Source organism: Triticum aestivum, chromosome 2B, assembly GCF_018294505.1.
Source record: "Triticum aestivum cultivar Chinese Spring chromosome 2B, IWGSC CS RefSeq v2.1, whole genome shotgun sequence".
NCBI classification, from domain to species: Eukaryota; Viridiplantae; Streptophyta; class Magnoliopsida; order Poales; family Poaceae; genus Triticum; species Triticum aestivum.
The window spans coordinates 564,716,060-564,735,858 of NC_057798.1; the positions used below are offsets into that span (position 1 = coordinate 564,716,060).

The 19,799-nt window shown below is 46.3% G+C and overlaps 2 protein-coding genes and 2 long non-coding RNA genes across 25 annotated transcripts; 3 read left to right on the forward strand and 1 right to left on the reverse strand.

Annotated features, from left to right (window-relative positions):
- The first annotated feature begins 1,842 nt into the window (after positions 1–1,842).
- On the forward strand, positions 1,843–3,243 carry LOC123046061 (uncharacterized). The gene is made up of 3 exons (XR_006421933.1): positions 1,843–2,363; positions 2,720–2,872; positions 2,959–3,243. It is a non-coding gene; the product is annotated as an uncharacterized lncRNA (long non-coding RNA).
- Positions 2,432–10,159, reverse strand: LOC123046059 (uncharacterized). Of its 22 annotated transcripts, XR_006421931.1 has the most exons (8): positions 9,013–10,151; positions 8,794–8,903; positions 8,243–8,284; positions 7,671–7,793; positions 7,427–7,481; positions 6,412–6,764; positions 4,007–6,193; positions 2,432–3,231 (listed from the first exon to the last, which is right to left on the reverse strand). It is a non-coding gene; the product is annotated as an uncharacterized lncRNA (long non-coding RNA). The 22 variants fall into 22 exon arrangements; XR_006421923.1 differs by having other exon boundaries at positions 6,412–7,481; positions 9,013–10,153; XR_006421926.1 differs by having other exon boundaries at positions 7,671–8,284; positions 9,013–10,153.
- A 914-nt stretch (positions 10,160–11,073) lies between these two features.
- LOC123041663 (GEM-like protein 4) lies at positions 11,074–12,669 on the forward strand. The gene is made up of 3 exons (XM_044464247.1): positions 11,074–11,633; positions 11,744–11,812; positions 11,927–12,669. Exons 1-3 carry the CDS (start codon positions 11,456–11,458, stop codon positions 12,382–12,384), a joined length of 705 nt encoding a protein of 234 aa, XP_044320182.1. The 5' UTR covers positions 11,074–11,455; the 3' UTR covers positions 12,385–12,669.
- Positions 12,670–16,174: 3,505 nt separating this feature from the next.
- LOC123041664 (endogenous alpha-amylase/subtilisin inhibitor) lies at positions 16,175–17,032 on the forward strand. The gene has a single exon (XM_044464248.1). It carries the CDS (start codon positions 16,261–16,263, stop codon positions 16,867–16,869), a length of 609 nt encoding a protein of 202 aa, XP_044320183.1. The 5' UTR covers positions 16,175–16,260; the 3' UTR covers positions 16,870–17,032.
- The last annotated feature ends 2,767 nt before the right edge of the window (positions 17,033–19,799 follow it).

Below are 19,799 nucleotides of genomic sequence, written 5' to 3' on the forward strand. Positions count from 1 at the left end.
CATTGAGATCACTTGTTGGTGATTATTCTCAAGAAATTACTTGGGGCATGTGATATTTTCATTAAATAAAAAAGTATGTGGCAACTCTCACAGCAAAAAACCACTTTTCCCTTACACATACACACAATAAAAACAACTATACCTTTATTCCAAAAAACCAAAAGCACATTTCTCGACATTCATTTTGTTCCTTAGCAATTTCCCCCGACCCACGCGTTGCCTAGCTCTGGCGGCTCAAGGGAAACCTAACCGTGCCGTCGTCCCTTCCCCTCGCTGGCTCCTCCCTTGACCGCTACCGCGAGACCATGTCGCAGTGGCGGCGAACCCCATTCCCACAGGGGATGGGGATCGCCGGTCGTCCTTGCGCGGCGGAGCATGTCTGTCGGGGCAGCAGGCCTGGGCTAGTGATGGGGGCACTCTACGGCGTGGCGGCGGTGCATTGCACGCCTGCTTGCAGTGGTTACGATGCGGTGGCAGGGATTCATCTCGCGCATTGGTGCTGTTCACGGCAGGGGAGGCGTCGTCCCTTCCCAATATGTGTGGCGTGAGCTTTGGCTGCGCATTTGCCCGTCCCTGCGACGCGATTCCGGTGGCTGGGGGCTTGGGTTGAAGCTCTGCTAGGTTTGCGTCAGTGGTGACCGCTGCTTCTGTTGGCGGCTCGCCCGCTTGGTGCGATTGTGTGGCAGCCCACCCTCCTGGCTCTCTGGTATTGTGCGTCGCGTCGCCTTCAGTTTTCTTCAGTGTCTTGGCTCGGGAGACTGCCAAAACGGTCCGTCCTCGGGCGGATCTAGCTCGCTAGTTCTTTCCGACTGGCGGCGAGGATTGTGGTAGCTCCTACATGGTCAGGGTGTGGTGGCTCCATTGAGGTGTGTGGTCCATCGGAGCTGTTGTGCGTGGGGGTGTGGGTTTGGGTGGTGCTCCGGGCGAAAGCTTGTCGGGCTCTTGCTGGCTGACGGCATCGGCGTCTGTGGACGTCGTTTCATGTCGTTGGAGACGCCACTGTGGATTCCACCCTTTTCGCACCCTTGGATCCAGTTCATTGGGCAAAAGCCTATGGCCTGGTCAGGTCGGACGATGATGTCGGCATCACCGCTTCCCTCTTTGGGTCGTCGCCTGGAAGAACTTTGGATCCCGTTTGTGCGCTCCATGGGCTGGACGTTCGCCATTACGGTCGGCAGGTGCCCGTTCAACAATGTTTTTGATCTGCGAGGCTTCTTTTCTGTGGCAATGATGGTGGCTTCGGCCAGAGATGGCTTGCTGATGGTCTTGGTAGTTGGTCTCTTCCGGTGTGTTCGAGGGGTCGCCGTGCCTTGCTTTGTCTTCCTAAAGTCGGAGCTGCTGAGGAGGGGCCATTGCGGTGAAGATGACACGAGACAGGTGGTCGGCTCTGTGGCTGGCTCGACGCAAACCCAACGCTTTTCTCCCCCAATGCTCGTCGACAAAGTCGGAGCTGATTGGTCGCCGGCACGTGTGGGTGACTGTTTGGCATCAACCGCCGCAAACCTTGACGCTTGTTTGCGGTGAGGGCTTCTTTGGTGGTCGTCGATGGTGGAGTTGGAGTCACCCTCAGGGAGGGGTGATGACGGTGATGTTGAGCTGCAACCTCGACAACGCTTTTCTCCTCGGTGACGTGTGTATGTTCTTGTGCGAGTTGCCGGGTCGCCTCGTGTGGCTTGTTTTTGTGGGCGTGATATGTGACGGTTTAAATCCTTTTTTGTTAATTAAGCAGGTAATTCTCTTTGACCTTTTTAATGAATCGGACCTAAGGACCGCGTTAAAAAAACATGCTCCTTTTCTTCTTATTATCTTGGAAAAAAATATCACTCTCTCACCGCACGGTCACGACACAAGCCTTCACTCTCTCCCTGCAAGGCAGCGGTGCTGCCATCTCTCCTTATCTCCCCGCCACGGCGTGGCCGCCGCCATATCTCCCCTCATGGCTACTCCCAGCTGCCTCCCCTCCATGGCGTGTCAATCAACCCACACCCTTCTCTCACCGCCGCCTCCCATCCCCCATGGCGTCGCTCATCCCATCCACTCCCCGCCACGGCGTTGCCAACACATCTGGCACGGCGAGCAGCGAGATCCGACCGGGAGGTGGAGAAGGCCTCGTTGTTATCCGTTCGCAGAAGTCCACGTAGCTGGCCTGTCCGGATTTGGGCAAGATGACCTCAGGCACGAGGTGTGGCTCGACAAGTTGGAGGGATGGCCCCCTGGTTCTCAGGCCCGGTCTTCTAGTTCAGCCGAGACGCACCGTCCATCTCCATAGCGGGGACATCCCAGGCAGCAGCGGAGTAGCCTCCAAGGAAAGCCGGACCAAGCGTGAGCACGACAAGTAACTCGAGGCGCTGCACCGGTGACCAGTGAGTGTCCCCTCCCAATCCCATCCCCCCCTCTGTAACTATAAGGGTTTCGTTCTGATTCATGTTGGTGAACGGGAAGTACATTTGCTCTTGCACATTTGGTCAGATAAATGTGAAGATTTTTCTGGTTTACATGCATTATCTGCTACCAGTTCGAGCATATACACAGTATGACATCCTAGCCCAAGAATCTAGTTCAAGTGAAGTTGTAATCTTAAAGAATTGTACTTGGTATTACAATAACTGAGTGTCTTACTCAATTCCTTGATCGAATTTGAAATTTTGGTGTGTCTCAGAATGATGCTCCTTCTGATGGACTGAATGATTTTACGGAATTTATTCTCATGTGTGTGCAGTGGGAGTCTTGTACACGAAGAAGTACTACAAATTGGCCAAGCACCAGTATTGGATGCGTCAAATCTCGGACTGATCAAACCCAACAGCCTCGTTCGGTTCAGGGGGATGGTTCAGGACATGCTCGGGGCGAGTTCTATGCCGGCTCTTTAGAGGTACTGAAATGATTTTATTGATAGGCTGTGGTGAAGCTACAGCTCATGCTTCTTATGCTCATTTGTAAAAAACATTGTTTGTGAAGGATGTGCTACCTGGAGGACAAAAAAGTTCACAGACTTCTCACCATTCTCGATGATGTACCCATGTGATTCGCATCTCTGGGAGCACCATCTCTGCCATTGCGTGCCTGTATGTTACTACATGCCTGAGCACTTGTTTTTTTCACTTTCTTACCATTAGTGTAGTTCACCTGGAACTTATGAAAATAACTTCTTTAAGGTGCATAGGCAGAATTCTTGGATACTGGAGTCTCCCCCTGGACCTGTCTTTCGCCAAATGGCAAACTGGTTGACACCTGAACAAAGAGATAAAAGGAAGAGGGATGGGGGGGGGGGGGGGGGGGGGGGTGATGTCAATGTAAGCTCTTGGCATGTTTGTTACAATAATGATTCTCAACAGTTTTGATGTCCACTAACCATCATTGTCATCTAATGCATTGCTTGCTATAGGTTTCATTGTCATCTAATCATTCTCAATAGTTTTTTTCACTTTCATGCAGTAAGAAACCAGCAAGAACCGAACTTAGTTTTCTACCATTGTGAAGGGCAAAGTTTAGGAAGCAACTTAATCTTTAAGCTCTCTATTTTTTCATTCCCCCATATGAAATTGTCTCATAATCTAGTTGTATTTTTTCCTGGATGCTATGCTTTCATCGTAGGCCTTTTATTCTTTAGGTAAATTGGAGCTTTATCAAATTATGTATATAACGGGTGATCTTATCGGAAACATAATTTGAGAACTACTTCATGTTTTTAGTTGCTGTTTTTTAGGGACAATTATTGAACGGTTTGTGCATAAATATCAGACCATCCAGCCTAACGCAGTGAAGTCACTGCCCTATTAGGAGTAGGAAAAAAATCAGTTCTTCGACCACACAACTGAAGCCTGATTGTACTTCAGTTTACCATCAAATGGCCAGTTAGTAAGGTCTAGTAAGCAATCTAGGCAGACACATACAAAGTTAACATCAAGTGGTTGAGTTAGCAAGATCTAGCAAGCAATCTAGACACGTGACCTACATGGGAAAGAAGAAGACACGGAAGGAAAAGAAAGGCAGTGAGAACCTTTACCTAGACAATTCAGTTCGTTTGCCAAGCCATCGTTGGCTGGGCCAACCTTCGTCTTTCTCCTCCGAGCCAGCACCAAGATGCCCATCTCATCCTGGCCGAGGAACCGCGACCCCGGCAGCTCGCCACTGGCACCAAAACAGCATCTATCCGTCCTGCCAGCGCCTGTCCCGACCATGTAGGCTGCAAGGGGCCTGACAAATAATTTTGTTCCACAAATTCTTGTGTAAACGAACAACACTGAACAAGGATCCCTACAATAGTGTTCCTAGATACCAAAAATGTTATGCTAAACATGCTACTGATTGTGCGAAACTCAAATACAATGCTTACCAACCAATCAATATGCCAAAGTAGTATTTTTTGCATTCCTTCAGGCCAACACAAATTTAGCCCAGGTTTGAAGCCATAGTGTAGTGTCTGAGTAAACCTTGTTGTAATATAAAAAGTGACTACACAAATGTGTTCTGCACAGTGGGATGTTGGTGCATCTGTTGCATCGTTGAAGTGGTCGGTGTACTGACTACTGAGTAGTGCCCAGGTTCTGTAGCTAGTCAACACCAATCATGAGGAACATATAACTTCATGATCCTCATGTACATCAGATAACTTTATCAACGGGCATATCTAGTCATCATTTAAGGACAGAATCAAGAAAGCAGAGGCAAATGCAAGGAGAGAATAAAACCATTACGTCATATTACTGGTCGAATATAACTGAAGCGTAATCTATTGTCGGGGATAGCTAGCTCCCAGTAAGCAAAGATGATATCAGTTGAAACAATAACTGCTGCTGAAATAACATGTTTTCATGACCAATCTAATTTGCTTGTAACAAAAAAATCTATGTCTTATCTTATATAAGAAGTAAATCTACACCAGCAACCAACAGAACAGGGGAAGAATGGAAATTTCGTAGGAGAAATTGTGTTGGTCATTGCTATAGCTGCAAGTTGATGAACTAAAATATTCTCCAACTCAAGGGAGGCACCACCGTACATGTAAGCTATATAGTAACTATCTTCTCTGAACGGGCCGTCGTCATTTATCGTTTACACCATTTTCTAGTTGTTGTTACATTTAAGAAAAACCAAACTAATACTGAAAACACGTATGATATTTTAAAAAATAACACATATGAAATTATGAACTAATTTAGAACATTTTTTCATAAGAAAAGGTAAAATAGAGTCATAGGCTATCATATTGTTGCAAGAACACTTTCTGGAAATCAAAATGAAATGAAATAATCATACATCAGTCTCCGCAAGTCTCACATAGACCATCTCATATATGCCAATTTCATGTCAAATAATGAGATCATCATCAAGATATATCTTCCTCATTACAGTGCAAAGTAATAGCCTACCCCAACTTGTTTGGGACTAAAGGCTTTGTTGTTGTTGTATTACAGTGCAAGGTAATCACAAATGGCTGTAAATCAATAGTAATTATGTATAAGCATGCATGAGATCAATACTCAGGCCGTAGTGGAAATTAGTGGTAAATCGATAAACAAAATCTGTATACGCTTGAGAGAAAATTAGAAGTGCATCTAACCATAGCATGTGCAGGTCACATACCAATAATAGAATAGTTGGCGTCGGGAAAATCCACCAGATCTTTAATCAACGGAAAGAAAGCGACCCTCATCCTCTAGTTGTCTGTCATCCTATAACCAGCACTCCATCGTGAATATCAATGCTTCCTTTCATTTCCCAAACCTTCTTCTTTCACATTTTCTTGTAATGATTCCTTTGAACAAATATCTAACCACACATGCTTGTGCCAGTGCTGCTCGCATCATGTTCTCCTGGAATCTAATATGTAGGTCTAAATGTTCCATTACCAAAAAAACTGGACATTGAAGATTTGCATTACCAGTAGCTTACTTATTACTGACATTCATGTGGGATTGGAAGAAAATTCAATTTGCCTTTATTTTAGAAAAGGTTACCTAAATAGTCCTAGGAGACGCAGCGGCCACAGTCCAGGACGTAGCGTCTATGTGTACTGGGCCTTTGGTGCACGACCGCGCGTGTCGGTTGGGGCCTCACATGCTACCCGACACAGTCCTGCACTAACAAACTTTTGATGTTTCCCTCCTCCAAGGTTTGTGAACATGAGACAAATTTTTTTTGTCTTCGACCACTAATCAAGTTTAGAACTGGTCCAACAATTTCGTGAGATCTGAAAGAAAAAGACATGATGCCACATGGAAATATCATGGCCACCGAAGTGTAGCACTTATGAGTTCATGAAACCACTTTCGTGAAGGAAAAGAAGAAGAATACTGCTGGCAGTACATGAAGTAGCAAGCATAATTCAAACAAATAGAGTCATGCTTAGAATTAGGGAGCAAAGATGATTTCAAGAATAAAAGCAAAAATTAACTCAGCAGTGCTCACATTAGTGGTGTTGTACCGCAAGATGGATGCACTGCGGAAAGGGATAGGTGCATCCAGCGCCAGCTAGAGGCGGACGGAAGTGAAAGGCACCATGGCATCAAAACAAGGGCTGAGAGGACAAGCGCATGCCTCCGCCTCATCGCTGATCTTAGGCATCCCTGATTTCTCCATTACGCAACCAGGGATAAGTTCTGTCAAATTACAAATCACTATGGCTGGGAGCTGGTGTCACCATGGCTTGTCCAAATCAAGCACTTAGTTCTTCTGGATTGGAAAGACAACAAACTGAATAATTAGTGCAGAATCACCCTGCAAATCAAACATGTTTCTTGTTTCTTCGTGCAACATAAGCCCTGCAAATCAAACATGTCATCAGCTAACTGAACAATTTCCACAAGCACTCTCCATGCCCTACAAATCAAACATGTCATCACATAGATTAGAACAAAATTTGGACTTGTTATTTTTGACACTGTAATACATTTAATCAAGTGATTTCTAGATAAATGTGGAGTTAGGAAACAAAAACTTGACAGTGATTTAGGAAATTGCAAAACATTTGTGCAGCAATATTAACAACAATTCTGGTCCTTTTAGTATCTCCATACACACAAAAACGTGACAACACTATAGACGCTTCATGTGCAATGGAGATAGACAAATTGCCTCCTTTCATAAAGGTCCATTATGGATGAGAAAATTTAAATGGAAGAAATTGAGGTTTTTGAGCTTAGAAAACATGATAAGGAAGCATTCGCATAAATATTTGCAGTAGAAATCATGTATTTGAATACCAATAACTGGTAATGGTTCCACAACAGATGTCCACTTGCAACATTACTACTCTAGCTGTCCGACACATAACCCGGGAGGGAATATAACTCTATTGTAGCATCTACCACATTATATACAGGTGCAATCTGCAAAAACCTAGTGAGTAACCGTGATTATTTTAGGTCTGCCAAACCAAATGCAACCAAGAAAAAATACATTGATGAGATGAATGGCTGCTTACTTCTCCCCGGGTTTAGAGTGTATTCCTTTTAGCATTCTTTAGACTTCTCTGGTAGCTGGAATAGCAAGAGAGAATTATTAGGTAGTAACTTCTTTGAATTTACATAGCAAGGTCGCTGCATTGGAACTACCAATAAGACTGGAACTTCAACATGCACAAAGCTATGATTAGGTTTAAGAAGCAATAGAGCTTCAAATATGACAATATTTCTTAAAAAAGTAATAATTATCACAAAATATTTCACCTCTATGTTCCGATCCCCCCACATTCTTCCATCAAAACCCAACATTCAATAGGATGCCAGTAAAGATAAACCATATGGGAGACATAACATGTGCAGCCACACAAAAACTTTAAGAAGTGCAACCTGTCGAAAACAAAACCCATACAAACATATTTGCACTGGTAAGGAGGTATATAAGTGTGAGAGTCAAATGTCACAACTTGGTAGCTGTGAAAATTCATTTGCAAACCATTTCGTTTGTGGCTATGGAGGTCGTGATGGTCTAGCATAACCACCCCATACAAATGTTGCCCTCCTAACTGATGGATAGTAATTTCCGAACATGTGGTGTAGCATGAATCTAGTAGTATACGCGCGCTTTGCCACGCCGTTTTGTTTCTAACGTTCATAGGTTTGCGAGGTGTGGTAAAAATAGTTTGACCTTTGTAATTTGGCTCATGTACAGTATCTCCCATGATATACCTAAGTGGATGTGAGGAACAATATAGATCGTGCTATTCAATTGACAAATAAAGATACATACAAAAAAAAGATAAGCTATGCAAAATAAGATAAAATGGTTCTCATCTAACCTCAAATAATGCCTGCTCAAATGCAACATTAATCAGCTTATTCTGAAAATGTAAATACATGAAGTCAAGACAACTTGAATCACCAATGGTACTAAAAAGATTTACAGGAAGTAAAGAAACATCGGATAAGCATGCGGCCGTCCTAAAATTTTCTGGAAAATGAGTCAGATCAGATTCGTGAGCAACATACAACAGAAATCAAACCTGCATATTTTGTTCCTCATACTGAGATACATTTGGTTTCAACAAGTGCTCAATGGGAAAACAAACTCTTTATACTCCATTGATGTACTACAATAGCATTTAAGAAAATTAGAATTATCACAAGTTATCATTTATAGGAGAAGCGACAGTCATATATCTCCAAAATCACTGAACAACAAGATTTGGTCACAAGCAGCTGCAAAATCATTTATAGGAGAAGCAGTACATCATATTGCTATGAAATATCTCCAAAGTCACCCACCATCACTTCAGGTTGAATAGCATTATCTAAGGTCTATTATAGGCAGAATAATCATGAGGGCACATGAAGGAAGTAAATTTCTTACATGAACAACAGTCAGCTGGTCCGCGTCTAATGCAAGTCAGTGCAGCCTCTAATCAACATGCTTGAGCGAACATGTTGAGCAAACATACTGTGGAGCACATATATTCATGTCTAGCAAAAAAAGGTCGATTATAGATTAATCAAGGGTAGTAGTTCAAAGTAGCATCAGACAAACCCGTATATGTGGAATACTTAATCTTATCTAGCTCATCATCCTCACCCTTTGTTCCATAATGTGCCACTGCAGCAGCAGTAGCAGCTTAACACAAATTAGGAGTGAACAGCCAACCAATCAATCTGCAACATGAGGGAGAGGCTTGAGACGGAAGAGCCATGGCGGCAGTGCCAGGTTCTCTCCGTCCGCAAGACAAAGAGGACTATCAGTATGCTTATCAGCCGCACCGTCCGTCCACGACTGCGCCGCTGGACGGCACCGACCCATGGCTTGAGGCCAGCATTACCCTGCTTTTCTGCAACATAAAACCATCTACCGGAGTAACAGGCGCTGACAGACAACAGCCCGCTCAAGAAATTAAAGGAGGAAAGAAGAAGGGCAAACCTAAAAGTAACGAAGAAGGAAGACCAAGCAGGGGGAGTCGACCGCACCGAGACGGGCAGGGTTGTCGATGCAGGTGAGGGCGAGGGCGGGGTCGAGGGGCTCCACGAACTCCTCAACGCAGCTGACGCCGGCATCGATGCGCGGGCGGCGCTTGAGCGTGAGGACGGCGCGGGAGGGGTCGCGGTCGTCGGTGCCGTAGAGGCGGACGTCCCGCTGGGCGGCGGTGGCGGCGGCGGCGGCGGCGAGGGGCCGCGCGGGGGCGTCGGTGCGGAGCAGGCGGGGCGCGAGGAAGGAGGAGAGGCTGGAAGGGGCTTGATCTCGATCTCCATGGGGTTGGGGTTGCGGCTAGGGCTGGAAGGGGCGGGCGGCGGCGTCTAGGGATCGAGAGGAGCGGACGAAAAAACCTCCGAAAAAAAACCTACGAAAAAAAATCAGTGGAGGTGGGACGAAAAAAAACCGAACGAAAGTGGCGGGACGAAAAAAAATTTGGAAGCGAGACTACCAACTGCTCCATTAGGAGTAGAGATTTCGCTGTGCCATTTTCCATCTTTTCCGAAGGACGGAACTGGTCGGCCTGAAACCGATCTCGTCTCGTGATCTCCCTTTCCCTCGCCGCGACATCTCCGCTTCGGCTTCGACACGTAGTCCGCGGCGCAGATACGCTGAGACGGCGGCGAGCCCCACCCGAAAGCCAAGATCTGCCTCCGACGAGTAGAGTAGGTAGCTGCGGGCTCTCCATGTGACAAGACAACGCGGCCGGCCGACGTCGCGCGCGCGCGCGCGCATTCATTCGCGCCCAACAAACCATGAACCAAGCCTCGCAGATTCGGGGACGGTGCAGCGGCCGACCTCGCAACGCCCGTGTGGTTGCCGGTTCAAATCCGGGGGACAGAGACGGTATGGCGCCCATGCCGGCCGCGCTTGCCGGTGCACCGCTACCGGGTGGACACGCACGCACTGCGCCCCGGGCCGACGGTTACATGCGATGTTAGGTGAGGCTGCAGGCATGCTGACTCGGTGCTGCGTGGGGTCTGACTCCGAACAGGACGTGTAGATTTGTGGGTAGGGTAGCACGAGCGGAAACTTCGATGGGTGGGCAAGCTCGGCTTGGAAGAGTACCAACTGCCAAACTGTTGTTAGCGGTGTTCTGGTCGATTTTCAGTGAAATGGCTGTGAGTGAGTCATGTTCGCCCTGGTTCCACGTCGATGAATCGATGGATCATGGTTAGAGGTCCATTGCGGCAGCGATCTCGGGAACAAACTCTTGCCGCCCTTGCGTTGGACCGTCAACATTACAAACCTAGATGATGTGTACACATATATGGTCCACGTGCATGCACATATATGGTCTACATGCATGCATGTTACTGATATTATGATACAGTAGTATACTTTTTTTTTTGCGGGAAGATACAGTAGTATACTGTCTGAGTGCAGTGCACGAGACGAAAGTCATCTACACAGGCATGGCATCGATCCCTACAAGAAAACTTATGCATCCTACTGGTCCTTGCACTGCGCATCGATGGGGTCCGTTGTTGCCCCCGACACGGCGCCACCCGCCTTTACCCGTAATCCGGTGGGAGCGAGAATGTGCAGGCACATGGGGCGCTTCCTGGAAAGCGGCAGAGAACCCACCGCACGTAGCCATCTCGCCATGCCATGCCCCGATCCCATAGAGAAATCTCGAATCGCGCTTTCGAGCAAATGAATATACTGCACCTGGCCCTCCCATGGAAATGGAAAGGGGGCAAGGGCCAAGGGCCGCTAAAGCTCCGTCTCTAGCTAGGTTGGCCAGGCCGAATTAGCCAAGGAATGACGCGGCCAGCTCCACACACGAACGTGGACGACCGCGCGCGCCTTTCTGATCCGCCGGTGACTCGGCCGGCCCGGCTGCTGACTCCGCATGTCCGCTGCCTTTGCCAAAAGGATCCACCACCGCGCGCGGCCGCCTATAAAAGCCCGGCCACCGCAGCGGCACTCTGGTACCAATCCCCGATACCTTACTCGCTAAGTTAAGCCACCACCACCAGCGCAGCGCAACGCACGCCGGACCTAGTTGATCGCTCGTTCTTCGTCGAGCTTCCTGCAGCAGCCAGCCAAGATGAAGTCGAGCAGCGGCGGCCATGTCGTGGGAGTCCCGGTGACCTCCAAGGCGTATGGGATTGAGGAGAAGGCGCCGTCGGCCAGGGACGGCCAGTCGTTCAGGAAGGCCGACGGCGACCACCTTGCTGTCTCCTTGACGAATCCTAGCCCCTACACTTCTTTCGGCTACAAGCACAGTAGGTCCCGATCATTCATGCATGCATGGCCATATTTTGCCATCGAACTTCTGACGCATGCATGCAAGAGCAAAGATGTTGAGGCTTATGCTAGTGTGTTGATTCTGCAGGCAGCAAAGGTCAGGTTGTCCACTGGGTGAGCAAGCTGAGCAGAAGGGCGCAAGGCTTCCGTGAGCATGGTGAGTAGCACGCACTCGATCGTGCATGCATGTTTCTTCTGTAATTCAATGGCTGTTAAATGTTGGTGCGTGAAAGGTGCTTGTGTTCTGACCAACATTGTTCACCGTATGCAGTGACCCTGGGTCCCAAGATATCGGAGACCGTGAAGGGGAAGCTGAGCCTGGGGGCCAAGATCCTGCAGGCCGGCGGGATCGAGCGCGTGTTCCGGAAGGCGTTCACGGCCGAGAAGGGCGAGCGGCTGGTGAAGGCGCTGCAGTGCTACCTCTACACCACCGGCGGCCCCATCGCCGGGATGCTCTTCGTCTCCACCAAGAGGATCGCCTTCCGCAGCGACCGGCCCGTCACCGTCACCTCCCCCAGGGGCGACGTGGCGCGCGTCTCCTACAAGGTGGTCGTCCCGCTCAAGCGGATCGACAAGGTGCGGCCGAGCGAGAACGTCGACCGGCCGGAGGAGAAGTACATCCACGTCGCCACCGTCGACGGCTTCGAGTTCTGGTTCATGGGCTTCGTCAGCTACCAGAGGTCCTGCAAGTACATGCAGCAGGTCATCGGCGGTGCCGAGCTGCAATGACTAGCCGAGCGGAGGAAGACGCGAGGCCCGCCGTTTGTTCCGTCGGCACGATGAGAAGTGGAGTTGCGGGCTGCCGCTGCTGCTGCGCCATCTTTTGCTGTGGAGCAGCAGGAGCAGCCCTGGCTGGAATTGCTCGATCTTATTTCGGATCGGAGCAACTTGGATCCTTCCGCGTACGATTTGGATTGGCTTATGTTTTTCCAAGCGATTGCTTAATTTGTACTAGGATGGACAAAGAAATTAACCGTGCTGCATGTGAATGAATGGGAAGGCAGTTGTTCAAAATTATTGTCCTTATGCATGATCTTAACTCTTAAGCTTCCATATATCGAATTTGCGAAAATATGAGACGAATACAATTGAACCAACTAGTATCAGGCCGCTTCTAGGGGGTGCAAACGAGTCGACTTTAAGCAACCTAGACATACCTAGGCTCAGCACATGTTAACAAGGAGCTAGCTCAACAGAACTCTAGCTGCCCTAACAAAATGAACTCTAGATAGAATTACAATTGCAAAGTTGGCTGATAGTTGGTTAGTAATGATCTTGAGTCGATCTCAGGCCATTTTTAGAAGAAGAAAAATACTAGAAATTATTCTGATTTTCATCCTCTTTCTCCAGATAAAGTACCTATGGTACTCGAGCTATGTGGTCAAAATAGAAAGAGCTGGCCTTACTCAAACTCGGCTAACTATTGAACCGAGCTATAAAGAAGCTCATACTCAACCAATTTTCTTTTGAGTCTGTCTTGAGTCAAGCTCTTTTTCTTTTTCTTTTTCTTTTTGCTCTTGAGCGGTTCACGAGCCTTGGGCTTTTCTTGCAACCCGTTTTGTCCTGACAGACGATTGTGCTCGAAAGTTCTTCTCTCACATGTTCAACTTCTTGTTCATGGGCTTCTCGAGCTATCAGGATTACTTGCGCCATTTTTTAGACCTATTTTCTTTTACTCAATACCCATTTCACAGGCTTGGGGGCGGAGAAAAAACCTTGAACGTCACTCATCCAAATAAATCTTATTTTGACGAACATGGGAAGGAGGGGTGGGGTGGGGTGGGGGGGGGGGGCTTCGGCCAGTTCTCTTGGATTTTTTTTCCTTTTGGTTTCGGTTTGCATTTCCCTTTTTTGCCCTTTATTTCCCCGTTTATCGCTTTTTCGTGTTATTCTGTGATTCTAATTTCCTTTTATTTTCTTGTATTACTTTTTTATTTTATGTTTTTATAAATTATTTAAAATATGATGAACAATTATCAAACACATAATAAATACTTTTTAAATACGTGATCAACATTTTTATAATACACATGATAGAGTTTGTAATACATGGTGAATATTTTTCAATTTTTTAAAAAAATCTTATAAATATTTAAACTTGCTTTAACAATATTTAATACGAACATCATAGTATGTTTTACTATTCTTACTATGACAGCACTTTTTTGAACCGGGAAATCTATATGCATTTTTACGAAAAGGAATGGTTGTTTGCCCGACAATTTGCGGACTCACTCAGCCATCCATGTAACCCATCGACCACTGCAGTTGTGATACAAGAAAATCAAGCCCACCTGCCACCGATCAACTAGAAAAGATGGCGCATTGAAGGACAGGCGTGGCTATACCTCGGTTGCTGCGAAAGGTAACGCCTCATCGCCTCAAGGAATGCCCCCCTAATGGGCTGGTGCAGTGACACTTTGTTCATGGGTTAGTTTACCTTTTTTTTCATTTTTCCTTTACAGTTTTGTTTTATATATTATAAATATATATATCCCATAAAATACTCTACTTCAATTTTTTTAAACATTCACTGCACAGATAAAAAATGTCAGATTCTCAACATACAAAATAAAAAATGCCATGCAGTGAAAAAACAGTGTTCACCCATGCAAACAATGTTCATGCAACCGATATGAATGTTGATGCAGCCAGAAAGTATGCACGACATTAAAAAAATGTTCATGTATATCAACAATATGTTAATTACGTTTAAATTTTCTAACACAATATAGAAAAGCCCGCGTAATTTTAAAAAAAAGTGTATCTTCAAAAAATAATGTGATATGAAAAAATCATGAAATTTGTGAAAATTGTCCCTTAAATGTAAAAGCATTTGTACAGTTAAAAATGTTTTGTGCAATTAAAAAAGTGAACTTGTATTAAAAAAATGTTTATGTTTATTAAAAAAAGTATTTAAAAAGTGTACATCATGTCTTCGAAAAATGTTCAGCGTTGTTCAGAAAAAATGTTATGGTGTACACGAAAAATGTACAACATGTATTGAAAAAGGTTTTCATTCATTTTTAAAAAAAGAAGAAAATGAAGAAGAGAAATAAATTGAAGCGAAAAACTTAAGAAACACAAAAACTGAAGAAAGAAACATAGAAAACCGAAGAAACCTAAATTAAAAAATCGGGGGAAAGGAGTAAATACAAAAAATGAATGAAATTGAGAAGCATCCATAAATCTCGCAGCGGGTGAGAAACAGCCCGGGCGGCCACCTTTGCTGCTTGCCGATCGAGGGTGGCGCCGCGCCCCGCCCGGCTGTTTCCCCCTCAAAGCAGGCAAGACATACCATGCCGCCGAAGCGGTTGGTGCATGATGCAAACGAGCCCCGTACGTGGCGTTTGCAAAACCTGGTCGATCGGTGCCGATCCGCGTGTCCCGATCGACCATAGCTTATGTGTTGAGCTTGACGTAGCTGGAGCTCGGAGGAGCCAAATTAGGTTGGTTGGGGAGCAAGCTGGCTAGCCGGACGGATTCGCAACGGCTTGCGTATGCATTTGTGTGAGCGGTGACGAGTACCGAGCTCAAAACAGAAAAAGAAAAAAAAAAGAAAAAACAAGGAACGAGTGTATCGCGCACGCCTAGTCGCGTATGCATTTGAATTTGAATTTGATAGATCTTCTGCGTGTTGTTTAATTTGCTTACTACAAAGAGTGTATCCACTGACAGCTCGCCCGTTGGCCACTGGCTGCATGCATGCATGCCGGACTGTTTCCCCGTGCATTCGTGTCGCCCAATTTCCTAGAGCATGGAAACTCCCACAGTAGTACCACAATTCAAACGCTTGATTCGCATAAGGCCATTTTTTTGTGTATATGGGAAGATGTAGAACACTGATAATGACAACTTGACACGGTGACAGTCTCACAAAGGTGATGCCAGCTACTTTTGGCAAACTTGCTTAATAAAAAATACATACTCCCTACGTCCCAAAATAAATGTCTCAACTTTGTACTAACTTTAATATAAAGTTGTATTAAGCTCGAGACATTTATTATGGGACGGAGGGAGTATTAATTAGCACCTTCCATCAAATGAAATATACTTTTCAGTACTACCTTCCGCCAAAATGCTAACTGTCCGCTGCAATTTCGCTAAATACTAGCCATCATGGGCGGGCATAGAGTAGGGACGGTATCTGGTGGCTTTTTGTTGGTCATGCAGATGTCCGGACTTTCGTAAAGCTTTCCCACATTTGCCTTTGATTTGCCGGAAAGAGTATGTCCAAACTGCTCGACCGACTAATGCAGGACCACGTTTGATAACAAACTGAGTCCAGACACCGCGGTCCGGACGTTTGCGGGATATTTGACGATCCGGCTTGGAGATGCCCTAAGATATAGCAGTCCTATGTATAGATCGGCACCGCATGCGATTCTCGTACGCACTTACTGGCGGCCACTGAGGGATGGAAAGGAACAAACTTCACATCACGTACAAATCCACAAGAAGAAAATAATGCCAGGAACTCTACTTCCAGATCACTTCACTATAAATACAGGCACGAAGCATTCGTGCTGCCTCACACGAGCCACCGAAGCACACCCTAGCTTGGCCTCACTTATCCTCGAGCACACGCCAGCAGAGGTTTCAGCCATGAGTAGCCGCCGTGTTGGCCTCCTTCTCCTCTCCCTTCTGGCCACCACCCTCACGTGCAGCGCGGATCCGCCGCCGGTGCACGACACGGACGGCAACGAGCTGCGCACCGACGCGAACTACTACGTCCTCCCGGCCAACCGCGCCCACGGCGGGGGGCTCACGATGGCGCCGGGCCACGGGCGCCGCTGCCCGCTGTTCGTCTCGCAGGAGGCCGACGGGCAGCGCGACGGCTTACCCGTGCGCATCGCCCCGCACGGCGGCGCGCCGTCCGACAAGATCATTCGGCTGTCGACCGACGTCCGCATCTCCTTCCGCGCCTACACGACATGCGTGCAGTCCACCGAGTGGCACATCGACAGCGAGCTGGTGTCGGGCCGCCGGCACGTGATCACCGGCCCGGTCAGGGACCCCAGCCCGAGCGGCAGGGAGAACGCCTTCCGCATCGAGAAGTACAGCGGCGCGGAGGTGCACGAGTACAAGCTCATGGCGTGCGGGGACTCGTGCCAGGACCTCGGCGTGTTCAGGGACCTCAAGGGCGGCGCATGGTTCTTGGGCGCCACCGAGCCATACCATGTCGTCGTGTTCAAGAAGGCGCCGCCCGCCTGAGGTGCATGCGGCGTGATGGCGCGCGCCCGTAGCGTGCGTGTGTGCATCTGAATAAGGCGGGCAGAAACAGTGTGCTGTTTTTGTCTCTCTTAGAGAATAAGTGTGGTGCTGTGCTGTCATCACTGCGTAGGCGGTTTCGTGAAACGTGAGAAACTTTTTTCAAGATGCCCCTGTGAGCCTCTCTGAGATACTCACCAGTCACCAGTGCCATGCCTGTGAGTTGAACCTTGGTGTAGCGGTTTCATCACAAGGAACCTAATTGACCATCTAAGATACGCTCAGATTGCATGACACATGAGAATTGAAAGGGCCGGCTACTTCTGGCACCCAGGTGGCTGGCTCAGCACGAATACAAATAAATGGTTAGATCTACTTTAAATCATTTTGCCAAAACTTTTGAAAGTGGGCCAGTTTCTTCAGTTCTCACCCTTTTCCATCCTTCCGCCCACAATATTGTTTTTCTTTTTTTGCGGAAAATTGTCGTTCTGTTCATCTTCAATCATGACAGTACAATGAACACCCGAAATAATGAAAATTACATCCAGATTCATAGATCACCTAGCGATGACTACAAGCACTGAAGCGAGCCGAAGGCGCACCGCTGTCGTCGTCCCTCCCTCGTCGGAGCCGAACACAACTTGTTGTAGTAGACAGACGGAAAGTCGTCGTGCTAAGGCCCCATAGGACCAATGCACCAGATCGGCAACCGCCGCCGATGAAGAGAAGCTTAGATCGGAAGGATCCAACCTGAAGTCATGTCAACAAAGACGAACAAATACCGGATCCATCAGAGACAATCACAGACCGAATCCCACGAGATCCGCCAGAGACACACCTCAACACGCCCTCCGATGATGCTAGACACACCATCAGGACGGGGCGCTAGACGGGGAGAACCTTATTCCATCTTCAAGAAGTCGTTTTTGTCTCGTCTTCTTGAGTAAGACACAAACCCTAACAAAATTTAAAAAAGCACCTGAAAACGGAGCCCTCCTGACGGCAAGGGCCGGGATCCGCCGCGCACCCATGGCCCCAAGGCCACATGTGACGTGGGAGATCGGCGGCGCCGCTGACGGGAGGCAGAAACCCTAAGCGCCTTTCCTTGGAAGAAAGACAAAGGGAGGAGAGATACATTGTTTAGTCGATAGCTAGCCTCCAATCGAACAGGTCAATGCCCACAATATTGTTTAATTTTATTAAAGAACATATTTATATATTTGAGCGGAAGAGCGAATTTTTTATCCGCTTGAATATTAGTGTTTTTGTTGATGAGATCTTCACAACAAGATCGATCTTTGATACTACCTCCATTCCACATTACAAACTTTGACCATGTTTGTAGACAAAAATATGTACATTTAAAATACCAAATGCATATTATTGGATACATCATCACTTATATTTTCATGTTGTATATGTTTGTAATTGTATATATATAAATAGGTTTCACTGTAAACTCGGCCAAAGTTCGCTTGGTCTGCCTTTTCAAAAAATCTATATGCACTACATTACAAAATAGAGGGAGTATTGTTTTGGAAATGTTTGCATTTCGAATATCAAAACTTGGGTAAAACGTCCATGACACTTACTTATCGTGTTCGACTTGTTTTATAGAGATTGGCATGTGGGTAGAGTCTCATTAATGTTGTTGTGATGTTCCATAATGAACGGAAATTCAATTTGGCTCCCGGGGCCAATTTTTCTTTTTCAAATGTCAAAAAAATTAAGGACAAATTTTTGTGTGTGATCTTTGTCACATACAAATGCTATCTATAAGTTTTGAGGCAAAAAGGTCAAGCATTTTGGTTTGTGAAAAAAAAATGTCACCCAAAATTTATTTTTTTTGCCAACAAAACATCACTGCTCCGTTCCACATGAAAATTATTAAGCATGCTTGAGACACTAACAAGACCATCGACAAACTTCTTTAGAATTTTCTGAAAATATTTACTATCTTTTTTCGGGGGTACTGTTCACCCTGGAGCATGTGCTTCCGGGAGCCAGAACGCCGCTCCCCATAATGATTCACTATGTTTTCCAAACGGTTCTGTATAGTTTCAATAAGACTGGCCAAAGCTTTTGAGAACTTCACGAAATATCATTGAAATCATTATTAAAAGAAAACCTCGAAAGATGAAACATATTTAAAAGTCAGCTGAAAACCGTGAACATTTGAGAGCCAACCACTTGTTGGGTGGTTAGTGTGGGTATTTGTTCATGCAGCCCACGGAGGATCAAATCCCAAGATTTTACACCATGTGTTTCTCATCCTTAAGCGGCTTATTTTTTTTTCATTGGAAGCAATAATCTGGACGATAGCAAAACTCATATAAAAATTACCAGCCTTGCCACAATTATATTCGTCATTCATCCCATTACCACCCTTGTCACGAGCAATAAAGTTGGCGGAGGAGTTGCTAGGGCTGGAGCCATGGAGGGCGACATCACTGTGTTTCTTGTGAATCTCACAGGTCAAGATCTATGAGAAGATCTCGTCCAACGTCATGCGCTCCACATGTGTAGTCATTGATTACCTCGGTCCAGTTTGGATTATAGTAAATGACCTTCTTCCCTTGAGAACTAGGTTTAGACTAGCCACAGTGGTGAGTAACATACACTAGTAACATACACATATTCCTAGACTATGTTATTATCTTCATAGTGGATAGTAACATAAGTGTGGTAATATGCAAAGCTTCATTTATTAGGTTATAGACTCATATTGCATTGGGACATGTGATGTTACAGCAACTAGCTAAGTTACTATCTCTCTCTCAGTTTACAGGGCGTGCGCGTACCCCTAGGTCGTCTATTTGACCAACCTAATACAAGTCATATATTACAAAAAATATATCAATATAAACTTCAGATGTTCTATTTTCAAAAGATATAATTTTTGTGTTATATAATTTATATTATGGTGGTCAAAT

What these genes read in the sequence shown, in the direction of transcription:
- LOC123041663 (XM_044464247.1), top strand. Translation starts at nt 11,456, where the DNA reads ATGAAGTCGAGCAGCGGCGGCCATGTCGTGGGAGTCCCGGTGACCTCC. An exon ending in TTCTTTCGGCTACAAGCACA is followed by an intron (nt 11,634 to 11,743) that starts GTAGGTCCCGAT and finishes TTGATTCTGCAG; the next exon opens with GCAGCAAAGGTCAGGTTGTC. An exon ending in GCAAGGCTTCCGTGAGCATG is followed by an intron (nt 11,813 to 11,926) that starts GTGAGTAGCACG and finishes CACCGTATGCAG; the next exon opens with TGACCCTGGGTCCCAAGATA.
- LOC123041664 (XM_044464248.1), top strand. Translation starts at nt 16,261, where the DNA reads ATGAGTAGCCGCCGTGTTGGCCTCCTTCTCCTCTCCCTTCTGGCCACC.